This window comes from Chiloscyllium punctatum, chromosome 19, assembly GCF_047496795.1.
Source record: "Chiloscyllium punctatum isolate Juve2018m chromosome 19, sChiPun1.3, whole genome shotgun sequence".
In the NCBI taxonomy this organism is placed as follows: Eukaryota; Metazoa; Chordata; class Chondrichthyes; order Orectolobiformes; family Hemiscylliidae; genus Chiloscyllium; species Chiloscyllium punctatum.
In genome coordinates, this window is record NC_092757.1 from 65127142 (window position 1) to 65139622 (window position 12481).

The 12481-nt window shown below is 38.9% G+C and overlaps 1 protein-coding gene across 9 annotated transcripts in view; it reads right to left on the minus strand.

The window, feature by feature from the left end:
• The window catches only part of auts2a (activator of transcription and developmental regulator AUTS2 a), a 1176696-nt gene extending 1164587 nt beyond the window's left edge, over window positions 1-12109 (minus strand). For 6 of the 9 annotated variants that reach the window (XM_072589568.1, XM_072589571.1, XM_072589569.1 and 3 more), the window contains exons 1-2: window positions 11499-11801; window positions 10268-11057 (exon numbers count right to left, since the gene is read on the minus strand). In XM_072589568.1, coding sequence (XP_072445669.1) covers window positions 10268-10546 — 279 coding nt within the window. In that variant the 5' untranslated portion in view covers window positions 10547-11057; window positions 11499-11801. Of the gene's footprint in view, window positions 1-10267; window positions 11058-11498; window positions 11802-11828 lie in introns of those variants that run through there. The other 3 variants (XM_072589564.1, XM_072589566.1, XM_072589565.1) reach the window with 3 other exon arrangements.
• Window positions 12110-12481: the final 372 nt, after the last annotated feature.

The window sequence follows — 12481 nt, forward strand, 5'->3', positions numbered from 1 at the left end:
GAAGAGCATTACCCACAAAGTTTCCACTGCTTGGTCAAAAATCCTCGAACTCCCAACCTGACAGTGCTGAGTATCACTACACCATATGAACCGCAGCGGTTCAAGAAGACACCTCACTACCAACTTCTCAAGTGCAATTCAGAATGGACAATAAATGCTGGCAAGCCAGCAATGGCCACAGTCCATAATTAATGTTTAAAAAAGTTATAGATCATAGAGTTATACAGCTCAGAAGCAAACCTTTTCGGTCCAACTCGTCCATACAGACCACATATCCGAAACTGATCTAGTCCCATTTGCCAGCATTTGGCCCAAAACTCTTTAAACTCTTCCTATTCGTATAGCCATCCAAATGCCTTTTAGATGTTGTAACTGTACCAGCCATCACCACCCCCTCTGTGAGCTCATTCCAGACACGTACCACCCTCTGCGTGAAAAAGTTGTCACTCAGGTCCCATCTAAAATCTTTTCCCACTCTCCTTAAACCTGTGGCCTCTAGATTTGGAGTCCCCCACCACAGAGAAAAAGGCCTTTGCTATTCATGTCCCTCATGATTTATATACTTGGGGAGTCGGACATTCAATCACCACAGACTCCTCATAAATGTGGAAATTGAATCCGAGACTGACAGTACACAAAGGCTGCACAACAACATTTTGTCACTACCATTATAAAGTATAAAATTCATCATCAAGGCATACTGTTTAAATGCATACAGCTGATTCAAGCATCAAATTGCCTCCTGTTATTTGTGTTGTCAGTTATCGCCACATTAACCATCGTCAGGGTGTTGCTTGATTTTTCTTGACAGAATGATAAACCTAATATCTGTATATTAACCGCAAAATAAAATTATTCTCCCTCTCCACTGGACAACAAGCAATAGGCTAGACTTTAATTAAAGGCTACAATTGATGCTGATTCTCTTGGATTGGGAAGAGTAAAACAAATTAAATTAGCCAAGACTCAGAATCATGACCACTAACCAGTCAGTTTAACAAGAGAATGCACGTGTAGGAGTAGGAGAGGAATCAGCAAAGACATACAAAATAGCAAACAGGGTAAGGTCCCATATTTAATTTTAAAAAGCATTTCAATTCACAGAAGCAATGTGTTAAGCACAAGTCAAAATTCTTTTTCTTTGAAATAATGTCTAAAATAAAAAGATCAGTGATATTCACCCTGTGATGGATTCAGAATGGGACAGAACAATATAACAAGTCAGCGCAGACCTTTGCAAATTAATTAGCTCATTCTAGAAGAAAAGGCCACTTCTCAACATTTTACTGATGCATTTTTGTAGTGCAGTCACTATTGGGATTTATCTCAAATTGAATCTAACTTTATATAAACATCTTACACATAGAAATAAATCTAGCACCATCACAACATATAATACTTCATTACCACAAGTTCTGATGAAATATTAACTTGCTTCTCTTTCAGATAGTGACCCACTGTGCTAATCCAGCAATTTTTGACTCCTCACTCGAGCTGTAATACAAACCAACATCTGTTGTTACCAGAGACTGTGACTGATCCCTGATCAACACATGAACCTGAGCTGTTCATCTATTGTTTAAGGATTTGTAAACAATGAGATGGTCATATATTTGAGGCATGTAAAACATTCAGAACTTAGTAACTCCTCTGGGAAAAATTTAATTTTAAGTCAAAAAACTGGAGCTTGAATTGAGAGCAATGGCCCTAAAGCTCCATCTCTGCTGAAAAAGATAGTTATGTGGATGCATACAGTTCAAATTAAAGACTAAAGATCACCTTGTGCGGATTAAGATAATGTCGACCTGAAGTCTGTCATTATTTCAATTTTTCTGAGCTATTAATCAAAGACACTTCAGGTGTCACCTTTCCTCGATGCATCGAACATCACAGTACTAACAAAAATTGGAGTATTTATTTACTGGCTGGCTAGGATTGCTGTTTAGGGGAAATTAGGCCGGATGCAAAGACATTTTCTTTGTGCAACACTACTCTGCAGCAAGAAAGACTGAAATAAACCATGGAATCCTTTCATTAAGATCTCAGTTCAAGTCATCTGACCTTCCTGCTGCATTGAATGTAACCAATTTCATGTCTGCAATCTATTACACTGATAGAAATAGAAAATGTAGTCTTTTTAAAATAAGTGCACATTTTCAAGGGTGTTTTTGCATTGAAAACTATAAACCGCAAGCAATACAGTCAGAAGGGATTCTGCAACACTTGGCCGCAAAAGTTTCATATTTTAACAATTAGAAACTTGCATAAGACATAGAAGCAGAAATTAGGCCATTCAGCCCATTGAGTTTGCTCTGCCATTCAATTATGGCTGGTAAGTTTCTCGACTCCACTCTCCGACTTTCTCCCCGTAACCCTTGACAATCAAGAACCTATTTATCTATCTCCATCTTAAATATATGCAATGACCCTGACCTCTACAGCCTACTGTGGCAGTGAATTCCACATATTCACCACTCTCTGGCTGAAGAAACTTCTCCTCGCCTCCATTCGAAAAAGGTCTTCCCTTTTGTCTAAGGCTGTGCCCTCATCTCTCCTACCAGTGAGGCATCTTCCCAATATCCACTCTGTCCAGGCCATTTGTGTGGTATCATACTGTGTCCATCAAGATGTCCTAGAAAACTTCAGAAGCATAGTTCATCAAATGTGAAGTACATGAAGTGCAATGGTAAAACATTTTATCATTGTTAAATTGGTAAATGCAGCAGTCAATTCGCATCAACTCAGAAACAATTGTTTGGTGTTGGCCATGATTGGGATGTTAGTGAGAACACCTAGAGAGCTCTCTGCCTTACTTTGAGTTTTTATTTTTGACTTTGCATCACCACTGATGATTCACATCTCCTGCTCATCTGTTGAGTCTTCAAGATTGAGTGCAGTCCAAACAATTCACTGTACCATGCAATTGGGATATTGGACTATTGTAGTGTGCTTTATCCAGTAACAGCACTTTTCTGTTGCAATTTGAAGACATAATTCTTCCAACTTCCAAGCTCCATCGTGGCATCTTCAGTGCCATGTGCTTCTCTCATGTTCAGATATTCTCAGCAGTTGAAATTATGACTTTGTGTCCCACTTGCATACATCTTTGTTTCAGTCCCTGAATTGGATCCTTACACAGCATAGCTCTCAATACAGTGGATCTTCTGACAGGCTCCCCTCAGCCTAGTCCTCATCATAACCAAACATTCTTCCATTAGAGCAATTCTTTGAAAGTTCCAAGTTCACAGTTCTTGAGCCACAGAAACAGACAGCTCAGAACTCCATTTGACATCCAATCTGAAGGGCAGGACTGCTGATAATGTAACACTGGAATATTCACAGAACCCCTACAGTGTGGAAACAGGCCAGTAGGCCCAAAAAGTCCACACCAACTCTCCAAAGAGTAACCCACCCAGACTCTACATATACCCCTGACTAACGCACCTAACCTACACATCCCTGAACACTGTGGGAAATTTAGCACGGCCAATTCACCTAACCTGCGCATCCTTGGATTGTGGGAGGAAACCCACGCAGACACAGGGAGAATGTGCAAACTCCACACAGACAGTCACCCGAGGCTGGAATCAAACCCGGGCTCCTGGTGCTGTGAGGCAGCAGTGCTAACCACTGAGCCACTGTGCTGCCCAACACTGTCATATATAATATATTCAAGTTCGGGAGGCTTGAATTTGCTTTATCTGGACTCAAGAAATGACTGTACGAACCAAACTGACACTTGCTTCACTCCATATTTTACAACACAAAATGCTCAATAGAAACAGCTCAAAATTTATAAGTGTGTCTTCTGACATTTCATGGTTCATGTTTATCACACGGATTAGACTTCCATCATTATGCTTGACTGAAATCCCAATGAATAATTGCCATATATACTCGTGTATAGGTCAATCTCGTGTATAAGTAAATCCCTTACTTTGGACAAAAAAATCTTGTATTTTTCATATATCTTGTGTATTGGTCAACATTACTATATCGCATTATAAACCTCTTACAAAAGGAAACTGCATGAACCCACCAGCCCACTTAAATGAAACTGCATTCATTCATTCGTAACAATAACTCTCCTCATCGCTCTTTGTTTACTATATTGCATATCTATTCATTCATTCCTCTACGTAGGCCACTTTACTACAGCACATTTTGATTCATTCAGACCGGTATGAAGTCTATCAGTATTTACTGCACTTTGTTCACTATATATCCAAAAGTTAATATTGTTAAAAAATTAATCATTTTAATTGCGCCATTATGCCTGAATAAAAGTGACATATAGTAACTACATATCTTTAATTCTTTGATGAATTTGTTAATGTTGCTGAGGTGCATAACATACGAGAGTAAATTGGAGAGAAGCAGAAGTATTTGACAGAAAGTTCAAGATGCTTACACATTCAGAATTTAATAAATGTTTCCTTTTAAAGTGTGGCATTATACCAAGCCATGATGATGTTGAACAGTGTGATTTTGCAGAATTTCAACGTATCTTTAACATGTTAGGTTCTCATACTGATCTCTTGCTTTTGTCCGGCTATTACCTTTACCAGAATTCATTGTGTTTTTCTTCTTTACCCAGGATTAGTTGTGCAATCAAAATCGACTTTTGCTAATAATATGGTATTTCAAACTGCAGCATAGATTTCAGCCCCTCAAAACTTGTGCCCGTTTATTAGTCGACGATCTAAATTGAACCTTTAAAAATTCAAAGTATATACGAGTAAATACGCTATCTCACATTTTTGAAAAATTCTTTGTTACAGCATGGACAAAGTCTGCTTTTTGAAACATACTCCTTTGAGGAATTAATCAATCTTACAGAAAACTGACCAACACAAAGATTAGCAAACAATTAATTAAATTTACTTCTGTGTACAGTAACAAAGTTAATTTATATCTGACAAGTCTACAACATGTCATACATCAATATACTGCAGTTAGCTTTCTTGATGCCAAAAGAAAATCAGCACTCAAAGCATTTTTCCATCTTTTTAAATTGATTCAAATTTGTGCAGAGCTCTGCCAACTAGGAAAATTAGGCTAAGCCATTCATTAACCTGTCTATTTACAACCACTATCAAAATAAGCACAATCATTTTGTGACAGGAAGAGTTTAAAAGTGGAATAAGAATGTGGAGCTAAAGTTTCAGCCGATTATGTTCTGTTGAAACATGGACCAGCATTGAGGTAAGTCATTTTCAAACACAGTCTTTTCTCAAATACTTCAGCAAAACCTTTGAGCAATCAACTCCATTGTGTCTGTGGGAATATGACATTTCAAGGCTGAAACTATTTACTCAATGAATACAGATCTCATCATCCAAGCGCAGGAATTAAGTGAGTTATGGAGGTCCTATAAGTGAAATATATTCAATGTCTTCTGGCCCAATTATGTCTTTTCTTCATAACACAGATAACAAAATATGGACCCATGAACGAGAATAAAATGTGTTTAAAAAGACTCTGATAAAACGCACAAGACCATATTAACTTCTCAATTGCAATGACATGAGGAAACCATTATGAGACACCACATGTGACAGTAAAAAATTGTTCAACTCATTTCCTGTATCCAAATAACAGATCCTGATGAATATACCTGGGCTAGACTTTAACACTGTAAATCATCAAGGGCTTAAAAGATACTGCAAAATGTAACGGTGAAACTGAAACATTATGAAAAGTTATTTGGAAAAGTGTTTATCTCACATTGATTTCTGTACTGTTACACAGTACAGTAAGGTGTTTCTTAATGGATTCCAGAGCTGGTAACAAAACAGTCAGAAAGGAAAATAACATCCTAAACCAAACGACTCCGAACAGTTTGATATGGGTATTTGCAGACATTGAATGTATCCTGGTGTCAATGTTTCTTCACATTCCCTATTAACAATTGTTAATAGGACTGTTAACATTTTCTTCACAGAGATTTATGTACACTGCAAACATCACAAGAATTCACAATCTCTCCTCCAAACCCATCACCAGTCACGGTGTTCAGCAGATAAAAAAATCACCTTTGTTTTGCAGAGACAAATAAAGTACAACACAAATAATTGAATTTATATCAACATCTTGACTATGTTCAGTACATTATTGACTGGCCAGCAAAACTGCTCATAACAACGTGCTACACAAAATTACTGGATCTATTCTCAGCAGTTGATCAATGCCTCAATTATGAAGCCTTCTACTTTTTGTTGCATTTTCAGCTCTATAAATAAATTCTCAATTTCTCATGCATTGGTGAAGTGAGTCAGGACTAGGCTGAATTTAACAATTATTGTGCCATCCAGTTTTTGTAAATTTCAAAGTAATAAGACATCCCAAGAAAGACGTCTGCAGTGTACTATGATTACCAGACTATTGTCTGACTACTCACTATAAATCATGCTAAAATGAAGCAATTAATTATTGCCAAAAATAACAGTATTCTTGAAAGATAGAAATTAACTCACTTTGTTTTACTTCATTCAATCAAGGTCCTTTTATCGTGCATATGACCATTTCTGATAATCTTTCAGCAAGATAATTTTTAGACGTGACAGCATGCAGTAGTTCTGTTTACATCTCTACATCTATTCAAAACTACAAAATGATCCATTAAAGTAAAAAGAAAATCATTGGGCCAAAATGAATTCCCAACAAGGAAACTTTCAATTTGCTGACCAATACAAAAGTTCTCTGATAAGCAATACATCAATTTATAATTATCTGTACATGGTTCTCAACAACAAAAAAAAATCAACATTACTGATTTGGATCAAGGGTTTATCACCATGTATTGGAAGGTGAATTTTCTTGGTGGGCCCTTCCCTGTTGCTTAAAAGCAAAATATAAATGAATCTATTTTTATTAATAAAATATTGTTGAGTGCTAACAACTTCAAAACTGGTGCAACGGGCAATATTTTCACAACAGTGTGGAACGCTTAGAAAGGAAACAGGATGCAATGCTAGATTTGGACAAGGAAAACAGGGGAACTAAATCACAGCCACATTTACAGGTCTGTAGGTGTCTAACTGGCAAAACTCTGAAAGAATGGACATTGGATATTATGTTTGCACAGAATGGATGCACTAAGTGCATTCAATTTTATTACCACTTTAAGAGGACAATATTTAAATACTTTCACACAATTAAAAAATGTTTAAGTTTCTAACCACTTAAAGTCATAAAATTAAATATTCTGATACAGTACATGAAACTATAATTGTGCACCTTACTAATACTACTCCACCATGCAGTAATGAAGAAGCTGTTATCAAGATGTACCTGCACATTTAGAGTACAGTTTTCAACCAGTTCCTAAGGAGCACCTCCGCTGAACTGTGCAATTTATTTTACTGATTACTTCCCTTCATAAGTGAAGTACATTACACCTTTACATTGCTAGATCTCAATAAAGTTAAAACAAAACATTTATTTTAACCATTTAAGGAATACGTTAATAAAGTGAGTTACCATTCCTCAGTTTTAAATCAATGGTATGGGGCCTACCCACATCAAACATGGATTAAAAAGTCACCTACTGTAACAAAAGATCGATTTCCATCCACTCCCATAAAAGCACAATGGATTCTGCAATTTCAATAATTGTTACTCAGCTTCTGGGCAGTTGGACTCCATGAGCTACATATCCATAACTGTGCTTTGGAAACCAACAGATCTCATTGTCAACTGATTTAAGTAATTATATTTCCACCTTTTATTTTCTAATACAGATCAATGCTGATCAACTTAATTTAGGATGTGGAGGAGCTGGTGTTGGACTGTGGTGTACAAAGTTAAAAATCACACAATGCCAGGTTATAGTCCAACAGGTTTATTTGGAAGCACTAGCTTTCGGAGGTGACAGCCACCTCATGGAGAAGCAGCTCTCCGAAAGCTAGTGCTTCCAAATAAACCTGTTGGACTATAACCTGGCATTGTGTGATTTTTAACTTTGTACACCCAGTCCAACACCAGCACCTCCAAATCATAAATCATGTTGATTTTTAAACTTAATTTATGGCTCTGAAGGATTTAGCAGGATTTCATTGTAGATGTGACATGTCAACAAAAATTCTGCCAATGACTATCAGGAAATTACAACAGCAAAATCAGTCCAGCCCAACAGTGGCTGCGATATTTAAAGATTCAATATAACCTCAGGTTTACAACAATGGGAAGGGGAAACACAGAATTTGCTTAAGAGGGGGTAATATCAAAATCTATAAAATATTTTAAGTATTGATGGCTAGGCATTGTCTAAGGATCTCAACATTGGTAGTGAATCCTAGTCACATGTTCAATCTAAAAAGAAAAGGCACCATCTCGACTAATACATCCAGTGCTGTTGAAGTAACTTTCTAGGCAATTCCATGTATCATACAGAACCACATTATTTTACTGAACTTCTCTCTCTTTGAGAAAACTCTAAAAACAATCAACACCACAGGGCTTGAAGCAGTTTGTTACAAAGTAATTTTACAAGACTGCATCAGTTTACCATTTACATCAGCTAAATAGAAGATGTGTTTTGCACTTCAAAAGAACAAACAAGAATATGATCAATAGCCCAAATTTACAAGTTCAGGATATCTTCCTAATCCAATTCATTTCATCATTAATCTGACATTTAAAATAAAATCTAACATTGAAGATGTTATTCCAAGCAAGTAACCATTTCTTCCTATAGATGTCACTGAGAAGATCCGACGGTTACAAAGAAACAGTTGAAACACTCATTTAAGACAGTATAAAAACAACACGTGAGAAACAGGTAACAGACATACAAACCCACTGCTTACAATAACATTGCTATATGCAGGGATGTGATATTACAGTACCAGAGTCAAAGTATATGCATTCAATTTATAATAAGCTTATTAATAAAAACTGGTAGAAAATCTCCAGAGATAAATCTCATCTCCAGCACAACAGCATTTATATCCGAGTGAAACAAAAAATTAAAACAATATTCCTCCTTAATATCAGAAAAATTAGAAATAATTTGATTTTAGAAACTGACTTTTGAAAGAACTTCAGAATAAATAATGTAAAAATAAACAAAACCAATACTGGTACTCTTGGACACGAAGTTATGAAATAATTTAAAGGCATAATTCATCCACTACTGCTGTTTAAAATAAACAAACATGGACTGAGGCTATTTACAAATGTTTCTCAATAGGTGGTGGAGGGGAAGTCAGTTGCTGTTATCTCAGTAGAGTTGGTCCTTTGAAACAGGGCTCATCCCAACCAGTGGTTCAATGGTCTACTATCCAATTCCAATTATTGTTAAAAGATGCCCCTTATTTAACACTGACAATGGGATAATCTCTGTGCAAAGCTTATAATTACTTTGTTGATATTAAGAGCTAGAAATGGTTTTGTGGAATCAAACAAAATTTCATTGTCAAGAGATGAGGCACTCCACATAAACACCAAAATCTAACTTGATTAGGGAGAACATTTATGAACGCATTCAGGAATTCTGCCAACACTCCTGACTTTTTCCATACATGCAAAATTAGGATCACATTTACACTGTAATTTTTCAAAGTGTGCTGAACTTTATGTGGCATTTCCAGAACACTTCTCAATAAATAGTTATGCCATTTCAAGTAATTATCATCCAATGCAATTTCTGCTGCTCCAATCCAATCCTTGGACTCTCCCTGTCTCTTTGTATATTGTCCAACATATGAGTTAAATCAACTTCTAAATCATTCAAATACAGTAGCTAGTGGCTTTTAAACCTTCCCAGTCACAACTCATTTTGGCCAAGTTCAGTCTCCACATTTACAGAATTCTCAGTTCTCCACAGGGAAGTGCCAAATATAATCAAATTCACAAAAATTACAACACTTGGGCCTAATGTTTCAGCAATGCATGAGTTACACAAGGTGTACAAATCTCAACCAGCTCAAATCAATGTCCTCCTCTCACCCTTTATAAAATATTGACAGCTTTCAGACTTCCAAAAAATTTCTCGGTTGCTTTCAACTTTTAATGGCCGAGGTGAAGGGTAAAAGAAAAATATCAACGAACTACACAGTCAATAATAAAAGTCGAGCTACGACCTGCGTAAATGAGTTTTCAACTCTAAGCTATGATAACAGAATAGTTTAATCAAACAACATGAAGTGCAGTTTAATCAGTTACTCTATGCTGGGATATTGTGGTGCAACCTTAAAGCTGAATCACATTTGAAGCTTCAAGTCAGAAGGAGGCAATAGTTTGCATTATCCAACCGATCTCTTACCTCGAGAGCTTCCAAGGTGACAAAACTGGCTATTCCAAATCCATCAATGAGATCTTCCTCTCCTGAAGTGGAGTCTTTCCTCCGACGTCGCGGGGGTCTGGGACGGGATGAGGCGGGATTTTTGTGACTGCCCTCTCGCTCAGACCCTGATGAGGATAGAGTGCTGATCGCCCTCGAAGTGCCTCCTCCTCCTCCTCCTCCCTTTGCTTTTCTGTCTCGGTTTCTCTGAGCTCGAGATCGCCTACTCCGGCGAAGCCCACTGCACCGAGGGCCATCCATTGCACACACAAGAATTCCCCACACACACAAAAAAAATGTGACTGGTTGTGTATATATATGTATTTGTTTGAACTCAACAAAATTAACAATAGCGATTCCACAAAGCCCAGGCAAAGCACTTTGCAGGAGGCGATGGCTGGATACACGTCGTCTGTATATTAATCACCGAGTCAAAAAAAAAATCCGCAAGAGGTGAATCCGTTTATAACTTAGATGGAGAAATTATCCCAGTATTCCCATAATAATTCCAAGCGAGCCGACGATCCAGACGGAAATTGACTAAATTCCAAGTGAAATTGACAAGAAAATCCCCAGGTGAAATTGACCAAATTCTCAAGTGAAATGGACCAGGTCTCCACAGTGCAGACTGACGTTGATTCTACAATAACACACTTTTAGAATTTTTTTTCCCCCAGAAGAGATACGAGTGTTTTTTTTAAATTCCCCCAATACTTTCAGCAGCAGTAATCTCCCGGAATCCACAATAACCACGACCACAATTTGGTCCTTCCTAAAAATTAAAAATAAAATCACACACTTGCAAAATGCTCTTTCCTTCCACTTGTAGCGAGCGGATAATAACTCGAAATTCTGGCTGATTTTAACGTCCCTTCCATTATCTCCGCATTTGAACCAGTTACTGAAAAGGTGCTCAGCGACAAAACGATGTTTGATCCACACCTTTCCTCTCTACACTCACTATCTCTCATCCTCCCTCAATCTCTCTCTCTCTCTCTCCCGCACACACGCACCACCCTGTCTCTTTCCCCCTCTCTCTCGCTTTCTTTCTGTGTCTGTCTATCTGTCTGTCTGTCTGTCTGTCTGTGCCCCCCTCCTCTCTCCACACCACCACCCCTCTCTCCCACCCTCCCTCTGCCTTTCTCCTCCCCCCCCCCCCCCTCTCTCTCTCTCTCTCTCTCTGACTTCTTTGTCTGAGATAAAATTCACGCACCGCACATCCCACCACAGTAGATTCCAGCTCTAGCCATCAGACTGAAGACTTTCGGACCTGACGGGGTTTTTTTTTGTTCTCCTTCAGATTACCGACCAAATGCAAAGAGGAAAAGAAAAGGGGGGGGGGGGAGGTGAAGGTAGGGTGAGGGAAATCCTAATCGAGGAGGAGGTGGGGGAGAAAGGAGGGAGGAAGAGGTGGAGAAGAATGGAGAGAAAGGGGGGAGGAAGAGAAAGAGAGAAAAAAAGAATCCTTTGGAAGGAATGGAGCTTTCCCTAGACTGTAGTACACCAGATCCACAGCCCCTTCAGCGGAGGGATAACAACTTACGCCAGTTCCGCTCATGTCTACCTCCTCACCAGGAAATAGTCCAAGCAGATTTGCTCGGGTTTAACCCCGGACTTTGACAGGGATGCGCTGGCCTCGGGTCCGCTGGCTGTGTGGGGCGGACCGCGCTCTCTCTGCAGCCCCGAGTCCGAGGTGGGGACCAGCCGCAGTGTTTACCAACAGCCCGGCCTCTTTAATGACACACCATTCTTCATTCTGTTTGCACTCTGCATCTGTGCGCTCGTGTTTCTCAAGTTCTGCTGAAAGTGACACAACAAACGCGTTCGGGGAGGAGGGGTGGAATAAATCACTCCCGCTGGCAATCTGCCCCCTCCTGAAGGGTCAGTGAACCCCTTTCTCCAAGCCGTGCGTGGCTAATTACCGCTGCTTTATCCCAGTCCAGACTTATTATGGAAAAAAAATAGACAAGGCTAAGTTGGAGCCAGGCACTCTCTTGTTGGCCGTCAGTCTCCTGGGAGATGATCCACCAGCCGCTGGGTGTCCCAGGGATCGAGCCCCTTTGGGCTGGGGAAGAATGGCCAGGGTTTGCTGCCTTGGCCCGGATTCCTAGATCTCCTGCAGCATGGATCCCGGTCCACCTCACTGGCTCCCGAGCCGAAGTTTCCGAAGCGATCGATAATCGGTGACCAAGGGTG